The sequence below is a fragment of the Limanda limanda genome, chromosome 2, assembly GCF_963576545.1.
Source record: "Limanda limanda chromosome 2, fLimLim1.1, whole genome shotgun sequence".
Lineage (NCBI taxonomy): Eukaryota > Metazoa > Chordata > Actinopteri > Pleuronectiformes > Pleuronectidae > Limanda > Limanda limanda.
In genome coordinates, this window is record NC_083637.1 from 19,643,157 (window position 1) to 19,661,054 (window position 17,898).

Consider the following 17,898-nt stretch of genomic DNA (forward strand, 5'->3'; position numbering starts at 1 on the left):
AAGATGAGGGGTGTACAAGGCACAGAGGAGACAGCAATCAGAAACCCAGAAAAAGTGGGAGATAGAGACAGATCCAGGGGAGAGGGAGAGGCAACAAGCAAAAGCAGGAGCAAAAATAGACGAGCAAAGAAAAAAACAGCAGATAGAGAGAAAGGAGGGGAAGTAACAAGGAGTAAAGAGAGAGAGAGAGGAGACTATCTCTCCCAACTGGGCAGGGCCAACACTGCAGAGGAAAAAGGGTGGATGAAAAGATGAGAGGGAGAGAGAGAGAAGAGATGCAAGGAGAGATGACTAGTGGGATGGGTGCAGGCTCCAGCAGCTCAGTCACTTCAGAGTCTGTCTATTCCCGTGTGTGTGTGTGTGGTCTATACAGACAGCGGATGAAATGAGATCCATTATCTCAGGGCAGGAACAGAACGACCATCCAGTCATGAGTAAGAGGTTTACGGGATGGGTTCGGAGGAGAGGAGACTGTGGGGGGCAGGGTGAAAAGATAAAGCAGGGAAAGAGAGGAGTGACACGACAGTGGTGGCAGAGGAGAAGGGATATAGAAAAAGGTGGAGCTTGCTGTGGAGAAAGAAAGGGAGCAGAGGGATAAGAAAAAGGGAAGATAGAGGTTAAAGGAGGAGCACACAGGGGTTAAAAGAGGAGAGAAAAGCAGTCATGTGATGTCCATGTCGTATCAGATTTACAGGAAATAGAAGATGCTGACATCATCCTCCAAGTAGTACGAGTGGAAATACCTTGCGCTGGATTTGTTTAATGTCAGATATAGGGATATATATAGGGTTGCAAAGGGGCGGAAAGTTTCCGGTAAATTTCCAGAAACTTTCCACGGGAATATTAAAGGGACTCTTACCTTTGTTGCATTTGAGAATTACAGCACATTTTAATCATCCCGCCTTCCTCCAATGCCCCACCCCCTCGTTCCCATCCGCGGTGTTTTTTTGAAGAAACTTTATTTACAAGCAGACTTACAAGCTACTGCCTCCGCGCACGCACGTGAGTTTTTGTTTACCAAAGCAATGGATTCGGTAAGTTATATACATTTACATTCACATGCCTTGATGACGCGGGCCCGAATGCGCCACAAGAAGCAGACGGAGAACCTGCATGTCCATGCAGCAAACAGACAGGTCTGTCGGCCAATAAGGTCCTTCGGTCCGAAGAATTTTATTGGTTGAAGTTTTCACTAAATATTATGAGAGTGAAATAATTGTTTGTTTTTACTCCTGGTGGGTCTGTCTTGCATTTTAGAGTGTCATTACCTTATTAATACCAATTTAACCTTATCCAAAAAAAGTGTAAAAATGCAACAAAGGTAAGAGTCCCTTTAAGCTCGGGAATTTTGAAAAAAAAACAACTATGCAAATTAAAAGCTGAGCAATATTCAAAACTCTATTATAAAGATGTATGGAACGTTGAGTTTCAACCCTCCACTGAGCATTCTTCCATCACATGCACAGATAATTCCCAGCATCCTTCACACTACAGCAGGGCTGTTGAGGCCTGCTATAGTGTGAAGGACTTGTCAGGTAAGTTTCGATGATATTACTGGGGAAAATATATTAGCATGCTTATTGAGGATTGTTCATCTGTTCATTTAGCCTATTTCCATTAATTTATCCATCAATTGTAAAATATTTTTACAGACTATTCCAATTGTTTGGCTAACTACTTATATCTCTAGCATTGCATTAGTGTTTTTTTTACAAACTTTTTTATCATCTTATTCTACAGAACAATGCCACGTGCACTCTCTCATGTGTGGAGACATTTCACCCCATCCAATGTAGAAGGAAAGGCTGTGTACATTTGCAAATACTGTGCAAAGACCTATGTTAAGAATGACACAAAGAGGCAGAAGCATATAGTCAAGTACCCAAAGTTTCCTCAGGGCTCAAATCAGCCTATGACAAATCAAATGTTTATATTTGTCTGTATATGACAAGGTAAATACAGTTAGTATAAATTACCCACAACATTCCTGTTTATTCCCGTTAATTCCCATGGAAAGTTTCCAACTTTGAATATTCACGGAATTTTGCAACCCTAGTCAGATATGAAATATTCAACACATATTTAATCAAGACACGGCCACCCCATAAAGATGACCAACTCTCAGGCCAAGAAAACTGGCCTCCACATGACCGTGTGCGAAATGATGCGTTTAAAAGCATCATTAGAGCGCAACAGCTCTGGTTCCAGAAGAAAAAGTTCCTGTTGGTTTTCTACAGTGACATTTCCGAAAATCCTTATGAAGGCCGACCAGCTTCGAGATGAATCATGACCATTAAACAAAAGAGGCAAAGGTAAAAGGAACTACTCATCCCATTGCAAATTATCCTTTTTGAACTACTTCCATCGCACTTCAGTGATTTTCACCCTTTGTAGAGTTTTCCTCATTTCTCAAAAAACCATCGCTTCGACATAAAAAAAAAAAAAAAAAACGCTGAATGATCCAATCGTGGCAGACATGATTATCAGCAGGAACACACTTTGCTGTTCTCTTAGGAATCTTCTCACGTTCCGTCCAGGGACTAGCCAGTGAAAACAGAGTGTTGATTGGTTGGTTTCACACAAAAGCCCAACGGACAAACCAATCTCCTAATTGTGTGAGAGTAGCAACAGATGACACGTGTGCCACTCTCTTTTCATAAGCTCATAACTCCTGTAAATCATGACACTGGGTTTTATCATTGCTGAATCTAGACATATTGATTAAGTTACACATAAGTGTCCTTTAATTCCAGAGTGCTCACTTAGAACAATGCCTCGAGCCCCTTATATTTTGGACAGGGTTACTTTAATAACAATGATTTTTAGCTGCAAAAAGAAATATTAATCTGTTTGTTGTTTTTTTTACAAAAGGACATCAAACAACCTTTATGGTCTGGAATGGTTGGACTTGTCAAAGCATGAACAAGAGTGAGGAACATGAACATATTTGAGGTGAAAGAAAGCAAGAGCAATGTGATATCCCGAGAATGGAGAGAGGATAACGGAAAAATTGGATCCCGGAGGTGACAAGTACACAGAGAGCACACCAGTTTCACAGCTTGTCCCATTTCACACTTGGATAAGAAGTCAATTTCACTCTAAAAGCCCAGAGAGGAAAGACAAAAAGGCCAAAACATGCATTTCATCTTGCATCTTTCCGCTGCCGCGCCTCTTCCTCCACCCGCTGAGCGGTATCATCGCCTCATCACAGTCGACAATGACACAATCTAAGCTGCCTATAAGAGGGCAGAGCATGCAACAAGAGGGAGCAAGGAATCAGGCGACATGGGTGCAACAGAGTCACCCTCAAATTTAGTAGCAAATGTGTCTGAGTAGCAAATGTGGAATAATTGTGGAGAATTTTAAACTATAAAATCAATTTTAAACTATATGCAAAACTCAGTAGAGAGCATACCTCCGACGAGGCCCAACAGTGTCCTTCAATTAATACAACTCTTATAGCTATAGGCCACATTATGTTTCTTAGCTACACATTGGTGCTAGTTACAGGTTTTGTATCCCTATTTGTAACTAAATCATACACTATAGGAAACCACATTTAAATCCACTAGATCCAGATTTAAAATCGATACAAAAACATTTTTTTCTCATACAGACTCATACATAAGGAATCCACAAAGATGTTGAAAAACACATTTCACAATGCAGAAACATCCCAAGATCTGCTTCCTGATCCAAAATTGAGTGGGTTCTTCCCTGACCATCAGCACACCCTTCCACCAAATGTCATGCTTATCTGTCCAGTAGTTATTGTATACTCCTGCTTAAAAACAAACAGATGTAAACATAACTACAAAAGTGAAAGTAAATGTTTCATTAAACTTATGAAATGTAATGCATGACTAAATCATCAAGTATATGAATCAACTGCTGAAATATAGAATTTTTTAATGATCAACGGGCAGAAATTACTGAATTAGAACAATCAAAATTAATGCAATTAGTGCATAATGTTGTTGAATTTTCCTGTTTGTGTGGATAAAGGATGTTAGCAGGGATCTACTCGGTGTGTTTCTGTACTGAAACAGCACAGAGGTGAGCACGTCAAAACAAAATAAGCATCATTACTTCTAATATAACAAAAACTGTGACTTCTTAAAGTTTGAATGAATATTGTACACCAGATGAAGTCATACAGTCTGCAGGCGGAAAGGATCGCAACAGGCAAGAGCTGCAAGCCAAGAACTAAAATTAGACCTACGTGTGTGTGTGTGTGTATAAAAATACAGGTTAATGTCTTTCCCTCAATTATAGTTGCCTGAGCTTTCCCTGCAGTCAAAAAGCTTTGTTATACAGCAGCTGATGTTCAGCAATGTTTGCATTAATAATCCATTTCTGATGTGAAGACTTCAGTCATAATTGTTCAACAGCAATGCAGCACTGGAGCTGGTTCTCTTGTTTTTAGAGGCAGCGTTTAGCTGCTCAGTGGCGACAAAACTAAATGCCTAGTGCCTCTGAAGTGTGCTTGTGTGTTTGTGTTGTGTGTATATTCCTGGGCCTGCCTGTCACCTGCACAAACCCATAACTAAGGCTCTGTCTAGCAAAGTGCAGTTGGGCGGGCCTTGGCAATGACCACATGTCCCAGATTACACTAACGTCTACCAGCCTAACTTGAGTACCTGCAGAGCCATGTATAAAATCAATCAACCTTATCTGAGGACGTCGACGCTGCGGATTTGGGGCAGAATGTTCAGTTTCAAATATCTAATCGTGATCGTTTTCATCCCGGGAATTACAACAATTTTTTTCCTCCACCTTCACATTTTAGTAAAGCACCTGACAATAAATTTGATTCTCATCAGATGCTATGTGCGATGTGGCAGAGAATGGTGTGCAGATCCACTCTCACACAATAAAAGGCTTAGCTGCTAAGTTAATTAGGACTTGCAGACTAAAGAACCAGAAATCATTAATGTGATCGCTGTAGTCTGCTCTTAGGAAACTGCAGTAGCCAGTGCACAACGCTGACAGCCACTTCAAACCACAGACACACCAAATGCTCATTTAAAAGCTCATCTGGGTGAGAATATAGGGGAATGGAGGATATAGGCAAATTATGCATTTAGTCTTGGAAATCTTGTTCTAAAGATGCTTCTTTTGATCAATTTGATTACTCCAAATGGATATTAAATGCATCAATCAACCAGCTAGAATGTTTTTAAAGAGCCAAGGCCTGGATTTGAATAAAAAACATTTCTGTGACCATACTTGCAGGATGCATGGTTGAGGATACTGAAATAAATCTTTGTGTTGAAGTATCTTGAACATGTATGCAGCAGTCAAGCCTTTTTGGACAAAAGAGGTTGTATTCTGTGTGTCAATGGGGGTGTGACCAGAGGTCTGCAGTTGGAAGGATGGGGGTAGGGGGCAGGCATGGCCGGACTGACAGATGGGAGTCACCCTGCCGCCAGAGCACTCAGCGACTGCAGTGTTCTCCCATTTCCTTTCTCTTGTATTTAGAGATATATTTTTACAGTCTCAAATATATTATCAGTAAGTCAAGTCAGGAAAACAATTTGCAGAGCAGAATAGACATTTTCACTTTAACAGAATGACTTTACACAAAGATTTTGCTCCAGTGTAGACCGGATAAAGAGCCAAAGATTGATGGATGACGTATGACATCATGCTTTTGCATGGTAAGGACGGTGGGGGAGTAACACAACAATGCACAACATATCTGCTACTGCAGCTTATAAGAAACCACAGCAGTCGTTTCATCTCTCATCACTGTTCCCTAACTAACTGGTTTGTTTCAAAGTCCAACTATGGACCAGGACAAAGATAAATGCAGTAAAAGCACATGAGCCTCCTACTCACTTCATAAAACATTGATGTGGTTAAACAGACAATAAAACCATATGACAAACAAAAGTTCACCTCTCCAAGCCTCTTGTTGTTACTGAACAATATGACATGGCTACAAAAGGATGCATTTCCCCCAAACACTGACATTTGGGTCAATGTCCTGCAAGTGGAATTTACTAAACCAAAAAAGAGAGCGCATACCTTCGCTAACGCTCAATAGTCCCCATTAAATTCAGATCAAGCTCGTCCACATTGCAACCACTCATAGATATCCCCTGATCCAGATATAAACCAAAATATTATGGGTTCTGTCCTGACCCATAACACATCTTTCACTCCAAGTTGCGTGGTAATCCATTTGGTTGTTTGTGTGTAATCTAGGTTACATCAAACATACAAACCGACCAAGAAACGAACAGGGGTGTTAACCTAACCTCCTTGGTGGAGGTAGTCAGTCTGGTGGTTGCTGCATTGAGGAATGTGCGGCTTCAGGAGTACAAACCCGATTGCACTGAAACAGCAGCAAAGCTCAGATTTCCCTCTACGACAACAAGCCATAGTGGACTGGGAATTTTAAATGGATTAGAAAGCAGAAGGTGGGAATTTAGCATTTCTATGACTGAGAGCCTGCACATTAACAGCCAGCTGGTACTGAACTGTCTGCTGGTCTCATTACCTCCTTTCCAAATCAGGATTGTGATCTCATTTCGTTTTACATTCTCCTCCTGGTTTCAACATCAAGGTGATATTAAAATTGTTTTTTTCGACACTAGTTTTCTCCATCTTTACCACCAACTGTGCATTTCCTTCCCCTCCTTTTTCACTTCTCCTCCCTCCCAACCTCATCTTTGTCTGCAGGGCAGTCAACAGCAGTGGGTCTTGCTACACCCGTCCTCTCATCATTTAACCACACCAGCCTCCTCCCCCACCCCTACACTCCCAGAGCATCCGATCCCACCTTGACCCCTGTGACCTAACACAGCAGATAAGAACTGCTGCATCATGTCATCACACAATATGTACGGGCGTTTCCGTAAAGTACATTTAGGGACTTAACAGCGCTCCCATGGGTGTTTGAGTTACCCAGTAACTGATAGAAGCCGGGTGATCTCAGGCTGAGACTCAACTGCTGCTGCCTTGGAGTGTCCCACTGCTGCTTGGATGGAAATTGTGTGTCAGTTGTGCTGCAGCATCGGGGCTCTCTGTGTGTTTGTAACTGACTGGTGACTGTGGCAGGCCCAGAGCAGGAAGAGGCACAAGGTCTGTTAGTTGGTTTTCAAAGCACAGACGGTTAACATTTTAATATTTAAATAATAATGGATTTAGAATTTTTACCACAATGGCACTCAGAGAACAAATACCTCTATCCAGCCTCACAAAATGTCAGACACTCCTAGATATTATGCCTCGAAGTGTGCCTGATGTTTTCATCAAGATCTGTTTTATTTCTTAAACTCACAAAGAGAAGGAAAAACCCAAGCTGGCAAGGTTAAAGAAAGTTGTAAAAAAAAGTATAGACCTGCTCCAAGATATAATGGCTTTTTCCTTGACCCACATCTTATCCTTCCACCAAGATTTGAGGTAATCTGTCCAGTATTTTTTGTACAATGCTATCAAACAGAAACGGTAATGAAAACCTCACCCCCTTGGTAAAGGTATAAATGATCATTTGCATAATTATTAAGTAAATCAATATAATCTCAATAGAAAAAAATAAAACACTGAAACGAAAACAATAAAACAAAATCAAAATCCTACATTGAGGGAAAAAATCAGATCGGGTGCCATAGCAACCAAAGCTCTCCGATGCACTGAAGTACAGAAAATCCTGTGCTACACATGCTGCATGTTAAAGAGCAGTTCATCAACACCCTCAGCTGTTAAGTCATGTCAGCCCACTTATGTGATGTTTAAGCTACTCTTAACTTTCTCCTCATGATGCTGAAGGAACTGCATGTTCCTACCTGACTAACATCCCTAATACGCACAAGTTCCTCATGTCTCAATTCTCTAGGAGATAATTTACAGTACCAGGTAGATGTATGGAGTCAGTGTGGAGTGGACAGCAGCATTTGTCCTTCAATTAACCTGCAGCGACTCAGAGTAGATTTAAAATCAGTCAAGAAAAAAATCTTCTTGTTCTCCAATCAATGACGAGGCAGAGGCAGTGTTTTCGTTCCGGATCATGTCTCTATATCTTCCTATTAAAACACACAGGAGGCTCAGGCGGTTTGACACTAAAACCATCCCTGTCCACACGAGTGTTTTGGCTCTTTATTAGTTTTAATCTCCGTCCACACTAACACGCCTGAAAACCCCTGACCACTCACGTACGTACGTGCCGGTGTAAACAGGAAGGGAAGCACGTCCAGCTCAGGTCCCGCTGGGCACGGGAAGTGTCTCGGATTGCGCAAATAATAGCTTGTCTCCTATACATGTAAATAGTTGTATAACAAAGACAACAGGGTCAGCGATGATGTAACTGATTGTCCATGTTGCGTTCTACAATGGTAGTCGAGGCTGGAAGGGGGTCATGTGATAGGAGCCTGGTGAACCAGCAAAGGCTACGTCGTGACCGAAAGGCTAAATCCTCATTTCCAAACAGCTCTGTTTCTGCCTGTAGACTCAAACGCTTCCCCAGAGTTTTAAAACTAAAGAGGGGTCAACAGCGTTTTCAAATTCAAGCGGCTCTAAAACTCAGGAGCAGTGTGGATGATGTCAGGCCTGAGCATGGAAGGCAAACTCCGGAGAACGTCTGGACGTATTTTTTTCATACATTTTACGTAGCTCTTGAGCTGCAGGTTTACTGGACATCTTGTGAGACCTTTCTTAACACTGCGGGTCTGATTTGCACTGACTTCCTCAAAGAGGGTGTGTCCTTTGTTGTAGATGTTTGGGTAGTACTGATGTCACCGTTTCTACAGGGTCTGTAAAACGCAAATAAACTTCAGCCACATTATGGTCTAATGGCTTTTGAAAATCACTAAAAGAGAGCCACTCAGTTCAGTTTCATTCTATTTCTAATTAGTTGTTATGAAAAACAATGTTAGGGTGAAACTTGCATGTTCATGAAGCCACCTAGTGTCACCTCCTGCTTAAAGCCAGACAAAACTCGGCTTGATTTTCATGCTATACAAAGATGCAATAAAAACTATAAGATTTTCATTGGACTCATAGTTTAGGATTGTTTATAATCTGCATCTCATGGCGGCCTCTGCGCTCTAAACTTCAATCATCGGTTTTGTGTAGGAAAATGCAAGTTTTTCTAATCTCAAGAGAAAGTGCAGAAGATTTCAAACACCTGTTCTCCCTCCGCTTATCACTGCTGAGAAAAAAGCCTAGTAGAAAAAAAAACAGTCAATATATTGAGGAAATTTCATCTTCAAGATTACTGCAGGAAGTAATTCTGAATTATTCATCAGAATCATCACTGCGCTCTCAGAAAATACGTAACTCAGACGAAGCCTGTCGACACAGGACATGTGGTGCACGGAGATAACCAAAAACATAGCTACGGAGTGAACCTGGTCACACCGGCACAAACTAGATCCTTTAGGGACACAAACTAGCAATGACGCAGCATAAAGCCGTCCACGTTCTGTCGAAAACAACCGTGTCATTGTTCGCGAGTCTCTGTTGTGAGGAAGGTTGAATGAAGCACTGGCCAGAACTTTACTCATTGAGCCAAGAGGACAAAGCAGCGCAGCAACATGGGCGTTGAACCAGGCTCCTTCTGGTCCCATCCTGCGTCTCTACAATGAGCCAATAGGAGCTTGTTCCAGATCAGTCCTCCTTCACACTCGCTCACTCCTTCTTTCAACAACGCACAGGAGAAATCTAGAGAAGTGGCAGAGGGTTCACAGGGCGGCAGGGTTCCCCATTTCTTTACCAAGCATACAATCTGAATTATTTTATCCCACAGACAACTGCAGACTGTGTCTTTTATAAGAAATAACCCTAAGCCCAGTCTCAAACATACACCTTTAATACTTAACTCGCCTACACACTATTTGGGTTTCTCAGATTTTGTTTGAAAAGGTTCCTGAAGTTAACCAAGTTGCCTAATCTTCAACATTTTGTGAATATTAGCTGACTTTGTTCGTCTTCCCTGACAGTAAGAAAATTGTGTTTGTTTGGGTCTTGGATAAACAGACACCTCACATTTTAAAAGACATCCACCTGCACCCTAACACCAACAGCAGCAAGTGATCATCACTAATAAGCTGAAAGCTGCAAATATCCTCAAGTTCCTTTTCTCCTGAAATGTGCTCACGGCTGAATTCAGCAGAAAACCATGTGCCTACTGTACTGATGCACTTGAGCCCTTTGTTCTGCAGGCTCAGAGTTCAGGGGACAGCTTCAGATGAATATTGACATAGGAGGCAGGTGTATTCGAGATGTTAATGATGAAGTGTTTCACAGTAATCTCAGACAGAGTCACTCCCAGCTCACACAGTGAATTCGAGAGGACCTAACCCCAGCGTGCAGGTGGCAGAGAGCGGAGAGCTGCACCTGCCCCAGCCCGGAGCTCCACCTGCCCCAGCCCGGAGCTCCATCCCCGGAGCGGACAGCTCTGTCCGCCGGGGGAAGCTAACGTGAGAGCGGCTAGCTGCACACAGACAGGTGCAATCAGCCTGATTAGCTGCTCCAGCTCCATGACATGAGGGCTACGAGCTACACCGCTAGTTAGCATGCGCGCCTGGATGCTAGCCAGGTAGCCGGCTGGGTGGTGCGTTCTACGGAGGACGGATTAGATGAACCTTACAGCGGTCCTCTGCCCAGGAGACAGTGGGAGCAGCGGCCTCAGCGTGGACACATCCGTGTGGACATGTGAGTGTGGACATGTGAGTGTGGTACCTTTGTCTCCCTGATGTCCTGCTTGCCTCCCTCGGGGTACCACTGGACGCGGACGAAGCCCCTGCCGACCGGCTGACTCGGGAAGTCCACTGCGCTCTCAGTGTCCGAACCACCTGGGGCTCGTCCTCCTCCTCCTCTTCCTCCTCCTCCACCTCCACCTCCTCCATCGTCGAGGTCCGAGTCGGAGTTAAATTCCTCTTCGCCGTGGATCATCCGTACGAGGCCGAACCGGACTGAGCCGCGGTACCGCCCGGAGACCAGGTCGTGGGAGAAGAGCAGCCGCTGGGAGCCGTCCGCCGTAGGGGAGAGAGCCAGGGATGGAGGCTCGGAGGCCGGGCTGGCTGCGGGGGAGAGGCCCGGGCTCGGGGATGCTGCTGCCGCATCCGACGCTTCGGGCTCCGACATCTCGCTGCTGTTGTCAGGGAGTGATGCTGCTGGAGCGAGAGGACGACGGTGGACACAAGAACCAGTGGGAGAAGAACCACGTGCTTACGTCGCTGCGTAACTAACGTGCTGTGCGTAACTAGTGCAGTGTGACAGCGTCATCACCCAGTACCATTTCTCACCACTGAGCGACGCTGTGAAATCAGGTATATGTCTATCAAGCAGAGAACACATTAAAGTAGTGTAAGTGTTTTTATAAAAGAGAAAACACTAAACAAATAACAATAACAAAGAGAGAGAGAGACGTCACCTTTGCAAGACATACAGATTCCTTTGACCTATGACCCCTGACACTTGGATTGCAGGAGTGGAGTTGTTTGTTTACGGCTCAGCATCAAAGGATTCATGGTCCATGTATGTCCGCGATATAGATTATCGTGTTATAATGGTGTAATCAAACTTTGACGCCACGCCACGGTCACACTGTGTGACGAAACATCGATCATCGAGTTAGTTTGTATCTCCATGTTGTTGAGATGACACTCATCTCAAATTGAAGTGGATCTGATGTAAGCCCTGGTACAAGTTCCTCAAAGTAAACATGTGGAATATGGCCGAAATGGCCACTAAATGCAAAAAAGCAGGCTTCCTCTTGCGTTTTTCAAATAGCACCTCCAGACTTTTTTGTTTGTCTGGTCATGACACACCTGTTTATCGATTTTTGTGAAGATCGGTCAATGTGAACACGTTCCGGGGGTCTTGAGCCATTTTGCCACGCCCATTGAAAATTCCTCCAGAATACGTACATTTTCACCACTTTATAACTTTCTGCAAATTTTGGTAAGAATTTGAGCATGTTAAAGCCCTCAACAAGCCAATTTATTTGCCTGAATAATAATAATACTCCTTACAATTTCAATAGGGCCTCACTGTCTGAAAAAAAAAATAATAAGAAGAAGAAAGAAAATAAAAGCATGTTTTTAAGTTGCAGTATGAAATCAGGTTCACAGCACATGCGTATGTGTATATTTAGTAGAGAAAACACACTAAATTCACAATAATAATGACATAAGTAATGCATTTTTATTAAAGAAATAAATAAAAGAGAAGTTTTGAAATAATAACCTAGAAACAAAAGAGAAAAAGTCAAGCGTTCACTAGGAGGTGTACAGAGACTCTTTAAAAGCTTTTTAACATGGTTGCAAATTAACTTGCAGGTTAGCTGTTATAGAAATCATTAGCTGCTTATAGACCTTCTCTCAGACCTTCCATAAATGTTCGAGTCAGTTGCTCCAGAATATATCCAGAATTTATTCTGCCAGCCCCTGTTCGGAAAAGGTCCAGGTAAACCAATGTGAGAATACAGCAGGAATAATCTCAGCAAGAAGGATGTCGTTGATGACATGTTTAACATGGGACTGAACACAATACTGGAAGAATACAAATATCTCAGGAGGAGAAGAGGTGTCACACACATGGAAGACACTGACGATCTTGGAAAGACAATGAGATTAAAGAACGTTTGGTGATAGGAACTGACACAGGTGTTGATGTGCTGTCAAATAAAAACACTGGGATTTCTGCCACACCTCACATTTGGTCACACTTTGGAAAATGTCCTGAGTCAATCTTCTCCAGTCATGAAGACTTTAAAGCAACATGAGCAGACTGAAAGTTTCTTATTTGGATATTTAATTAAAGAAAAGGAAATGATAGTTTGCTCCCAATATGATTATGATAATTAGCTAAGGTAACTTAGATAATGTCTCTTTCTTTGAGATAAACACATGCACTATTTGTGTTTTTGTCAGTTTATTGAAGGTCTGATGATTGACTGCATTAATGAACACTTACAGCTTTGATTTCTTCGGGGCAAACGGATTGGCTGACATATTGGGATTCCTGACAGGAATGAAAGTGTGCACCATGCAGGAAAGGCTTTGCACTTTTGAAAAGCTTTCGTGTTTATCTGAGATGGAGATTATTTCCAGTCTTGTGACCCTTACACAAATTTCACCTGCTCTTAGTATCAGTTGGTTCTGACTTGTCTCCTTAAAACAGATCTGCTGCTGTTGTGTGTGATTGTAGACAGTGGGAGAAATAAATGTTCTTATGTCCATGGATCAAAACACTATTCTGAGATTCTTTACATAGTTTATTTAAACTGAGGAGGTGACAAACAAACCCTTACACATCCTATGCCCTAATCCTCTTACAGATCACCTGGAAAATAAAGTGTGGAAAACGTGCCCTCGACTTAAGGGAACAATGGAAAGTCTCCTGTTGGAAAATCACATGAAGAGTGGTAAATCCAGTCTTTAAGGTATACCCCCCCACCCCCTTTCTCACACACACACACACCCTAACCCAACACTATTAATTGATACTCATGTTATAGTTAATCAATCAGAATAAGTCATACTATCTAAGCATGACTGGTCCAAGGTGAGTTGTCCTTTTATTCAGGGTTATCAGGTCCCTGGAGTCAGGCTCATGATAATAACCTGGTGATGTGTTGTTGTGGGAACTCCAACACATGATCAGTCAAATCTTAATCTGCTGTGGGTCTGATGGTGGCATGTCGAGGATCATCCTCAACACACAAACACCCCGCCTGACCCCGGCTGAATATGTGGATTGTTGTTGAACCTGCTCACGGGTGAGTGGCGTGCAGGATTAGAACCCAACCAGCCCCTGAGCGCTCCGAGGCTATAAATACTGGACGTGCGTCTCTCTGCGCTCAGTCTTAACGCGCCAAGGGGCCAGTTACGCACGACTCAAGCTGTTGGAAGAGCGGACGTTTCCACTTATAGGACAGACTAGAAGAAAGTTCACGATTTAAAATCTCAGTATCTCCGTTTTTAAGTCACTTTTAAAAGGCATTTTTGAAGAGACAAGAGGACCATGTCAGTGGTCAGCGCGTTGCCGTTCATGAGGCCGCTCCACATGCCCTCTCCCGGGCCGCGGGGCCGACGACACACGCTGCCGGCCAGCGAGTTCCGCTCCCTCAGCCCGGAGGATGCGATCAGCGTGTTCGAGATAGAGAGAGAAGGTGAGAAGACGCTTTGGATTTGACTTTGCCCTGTTATTTATCCCTTGAAATGACTTCCACGTTAACTTTAGGACAGGTGTTGTGCGCAACTATACGCACACAGGGAAGATTCATTCATATTCATTCATTTATTAATTAATTCACTAATTCCCTCATCCACTCATCCACTCATTCAGTGTCATGTATCAGCAACCTCAGAATATGTTTGATTTAAAACGAATAACCCCAACTCTCTGGTAATTGGTCTATCCTTCCCTCATTATGTCATGAACACAAATGACCAGATGATTTAAGTTTCTCTCTTTACCAAAGATTGATTTATTCACATTTTTCATTTACTTCTTGTGTGGCCAACAACCACTATTAAGTTAGATTGGTGATTTACCTTCTTCCCTAATGAAAAGGTCATATATTTGATAGTACAGTAGAAAACACCCTGCTCACTTCCAGGCATTTAGTAGTGATCACTGACTCTCCTTCTCCTCCTCCTCCTCCTCCACACAGCCTTCATCTCAGTGTCCGGTGAGTGCCCCCTCCACCTGGATGAGGTGCGTCACTTCCTCACCCTGTGTCCAGAGCTGTCTCTTGGCTGGTTCGAGGAGGGACGCCTGGTGGCTTTTGTCATCGGCTCTCAGTGGGACCAGGAGAGGCTTACTGTGGTGAGGACACCTAGTGATTTACCTGCAGGCTGAGTGGCCAGGGAAAATACAGGACTCGGTTCAAAAGAGATTCACATCAGAGTTTTAAGTGCATTTCTCTGGTAGAATGTATTCGGAAATTCTATAAGTTTAAGATTGGGGCCTGTGATTCAAATATCACTTGAGGAGTGGATGTGAAAAGCTTACACTAAAAAGGCTCGAGCTGTTTTGTGCGACATGGTGCAACAAGTGAGGTCACAAAAGTACAAACTGTACAAACTGTATAAAACTTACATTATCAAAGATTTCATTTCACACAACATGCAGTGGTGCGCCCTTGAGGCCCGGCATGCAAATATGAGTGGCATGGAAAATAATATAGAAGTGTGAGAAAAAAGTGTCATTTATTAAAAGTAAATGTACGGCAAACTTAGTCAGTGAGAAGTCTGAGAAGAATAGCCACCATAAACCTTATGGAGAAAGTGACGCTGCAGTACAAAGAAAAAACTTCCACGTATACAGGATATTTAGGAAAAGTTATATACGTTACCTCTGATTGTAAGAGCTACATGGTCTTTCTTTGAGACAAATACAAGCTGTCTCTCAAACAGCCGGTTGTCTGTAACTACACATATTTACTCAAGTCCTGTATCTAAGTACAACTTGGAAACATATCTATATAGTTATTCATTCATCATTAAGTTTTGTCAAACTGCTAAATATCAAGCCTCAATTGCTTTTCTTTTCCACAAGAGTTGGATAAAATAGGAATCATTGAAGTTTTTTTTTTTAAATGACCAAGATGCATCAGCAGATATATCTGTAGCGGGTATTTTTTACTCACTTATATCAGTATCGGCATCAGCCCCCAAAATCCATATCGGTTGGGCTCTAATACGTTGATATGTTGATGCATCAATAATGATAATTCAAAATCTATAATATTGTATCACTGGCAGTGGCTGTTGTGGTGCGGTACTTTTACTTTTGATACTTACAAGTACAATTAGTTGATATGGCAGCTGCACATTTAGTAGAGTATGATGTTAATCATTTCTTTAGTATTTGAGTATGAGTTTTTTTGTTACTATATATATATATCTATATATAGCGCTGTACTTGTTCGTCCTCTCAGTGATCCGGACTCCCCGTGGACTTTTTCAGTCTTTTGTTTTCAAATGTTTTTCTGGTTTTTAATGTGTCATTTACACATTTTCTGGTGCAGCCTTAAAGGGACAGTTCACCCAAAAATGAAAAGTCACTCATTATCTACTCACCACTACTTTACTACTCACAATGGGGGTCCACAAAACACTTTTGAAGTTTCAAGGGTAAACAGTGTTGCAGCCGAATCCAATACAACCTCCATACTGTTTCTGTGGTGTCATCCAAGTCCGACCAAAAATGATCTTTAGCCTAAATGTCCTGTGTGATCCATGTGCGAAAGCTGTTCCAGAGAAGGATAACAAAGGACTTTTATGCTAAAAAAACATGGTGTAAAGCACCTCATTGAACTCCAGAGGTTTTTGTGAAGTCAAACACTTCACCCACCCCTCCGTCGGCATAGGTGTGAGTAGATAATGAGGGAATTTTCATTTTTGGGTGAACTATCACTTTTAACATTTCTTTTCAAGTCCAAAAAATTACATTACAGTACCATATAGAAATAATCTCACAACTCTGCTCTCCTTATCTTCATTTCAGGAGGCCCTGACTCTTCACAAGCCTCACGGCCCCACCGTGCACATCCACGTCCTGGCCGTGCACCGGACCTTCCGTCAGCAGGGAAAAGGCTCCATCCTGATGTGGCGCTACCTGCAGTACCTCAGGTGCCTGCCCTACGTCCGCCGTGCTGTGCTCATGTGCGAGGACTTCCTGGTTCCCTTCTACCAGAAGTCGGGTTTCAAGGTGCAGGGCCCCAGTAAGATCACAGTGGGGCCCCTCACGTTCATCGAGATGTTGTACCCGGTCAGGGGCCACGCCTTCATGCGACGTAACAGCGGTGTTTGAGGAAATACGTGAAGTTTCGTGGATTCACCTGTGGTTATCCCCGTGGGAACAGTCGAGGGGATGTTTGAGCAGCCATGTTGTTCGTGATCGATGGACACAGTGGTTGTGTTTGTGAACGTCACTGTGAGAGAGACTTGTTCAGCACACGGTGTGGTGTGTCTTCTCACTGGGAGTCTGCACAGAGCCGAGAACAGAGCGCTGCCGTCCAACTGCCGACAACAGCTGTCTGCAAAAGTCTTCGGAAAATAACAAAACAAAATCTTTCTTTGCTTTTTAGTCTATTTAGGACATATAAACCAAATCATTAGAGCAGGAATATAAACCCTGATTTCAGTTCTAGGCATGTTTTTATATGAAACAATTTTCTTTGTTATGATAAATGCTGGACATTTATCATCATAGTCTCTAGAACGAGCTGCCTTGTTTTTTATTCTTGTTATTTAACCAGTCTATAACATGGTCTCCGACTCATGAAGCCACAAGGATCATTTTAGACAATGAAACTGGTATATATCCATTATTAATTTTTTCATTACAGCTTGTTCTAACATTATGCCTTTTAAAGCATGCATAGTGGTTTTACAACTACGCAGTAACATGCCAAAGTAGCCCATCCACATTCAGTTGCCATGGAAACAGATGGAGGGATATCAGCACGAGCGTGAGTGAAGAATTTGAACAGGGGAAGAATTGAAGTGAAAAGCTTGTATGGGTTGTACAGCATGTAATGTACTTTCATGTATTTTATAGAGCAAAATATAGCCTGTAATAGAATGTAATATTGTATTCCAATATCCTCAATATATGAAAATATATTATCTCTCCTTTAGTTTCCTCTCGTCACCACCTCTGCCTCCCAGTCTTGAATCAAGACTTTGATTTTCTATCAATGTTTTGCTCTGAAAATAATAAAGATTTTATTTTTTAGCACATCTGTTCTTGCGTCTTTTTATTTACCACTGTCTTCGTGGAAATGCTGATGTTCCAGTTTTCATTTTGGAGCAGTTTAAGGATTTCTTCACAGCTGAAAACAACTTTTCATCACATCACATGATCTTACTTTTTATGTATTGTGGTGTTTCATGTTATAGTTTAACAGATACATAAGACAAAACTTGCACTTATTTA

The 17,898-nt window shown here is 42.4% G+C and overlaps 2 protein-coding genes across 2 annotated transcripts in view; one reads left to right on the plus strand and one right to left on the minus strand.

The window, feature by feature from the left end:
* ube2o (ubiquitin-conjugating enzyme E2O) overlaps positions 1-11,111 on the minus strand; it is a 32,895-nt gene extending 21,784 nt beyond the window's left edge. Inside the window, exon 1 of the mRNA XM_061066863.1 lies at positions 10,687-11,111. Coding sequence (XP_060922846.1) covers positions 10,687-11,091 — 405 coding nt within the window. The 5' untranslated portion in view covers positions 11,092-11,111. The remainder of the gene's footprint in view (positions 1-10,686) is intronic.
* A 2,863-nt stretch (positions 11,112-13,974) lies between these two features.
* Positions 13,975-16,770, plus strand: aanat1 (arylalkylamine N-acetyltransferase 1). The gene is made up of 3 exons (XM_061093209.1): positions 13,975-14,122; positions 14,627-14,781; positions 16,465-16,770. The coding sequence occupies exons 1-3, from the start codon at positions 13,975-13,977 to the stop codon at positions 16,768-16,770; spliced, it is 609 nt and encodes a 202-aa protein (XP_060949192.1).
* The last annotated feature ends 1,128 nt before the right edge of the window (positions 16,771-17,898 follow it).

Bases quoted from the DNA above. Each gene is read 5' to 3' on its own strand.
- aanat1 (XM_061093209.1), top strand. From the start codon at position 13,975: ATGTCAGTGGTCAGCGCGTTGCCGTTCATGAGGCCGCTCCACATGCCC. The intron at 14,123-14,626 runs GTGAGAAGACGC...TCCTCCACACAG, and splicing joins GTTCGAGATAGAGAGAGAAG to CCTTCATCTCAGTGTCCGGT. The intron at 14,782-16,464 runs GTGAGGACACCT...TCTTCATTTCAG, and splicing joins ACCAGGAGAGGCTTACTGTG to GAGGCCCTGACTCTTCACAA.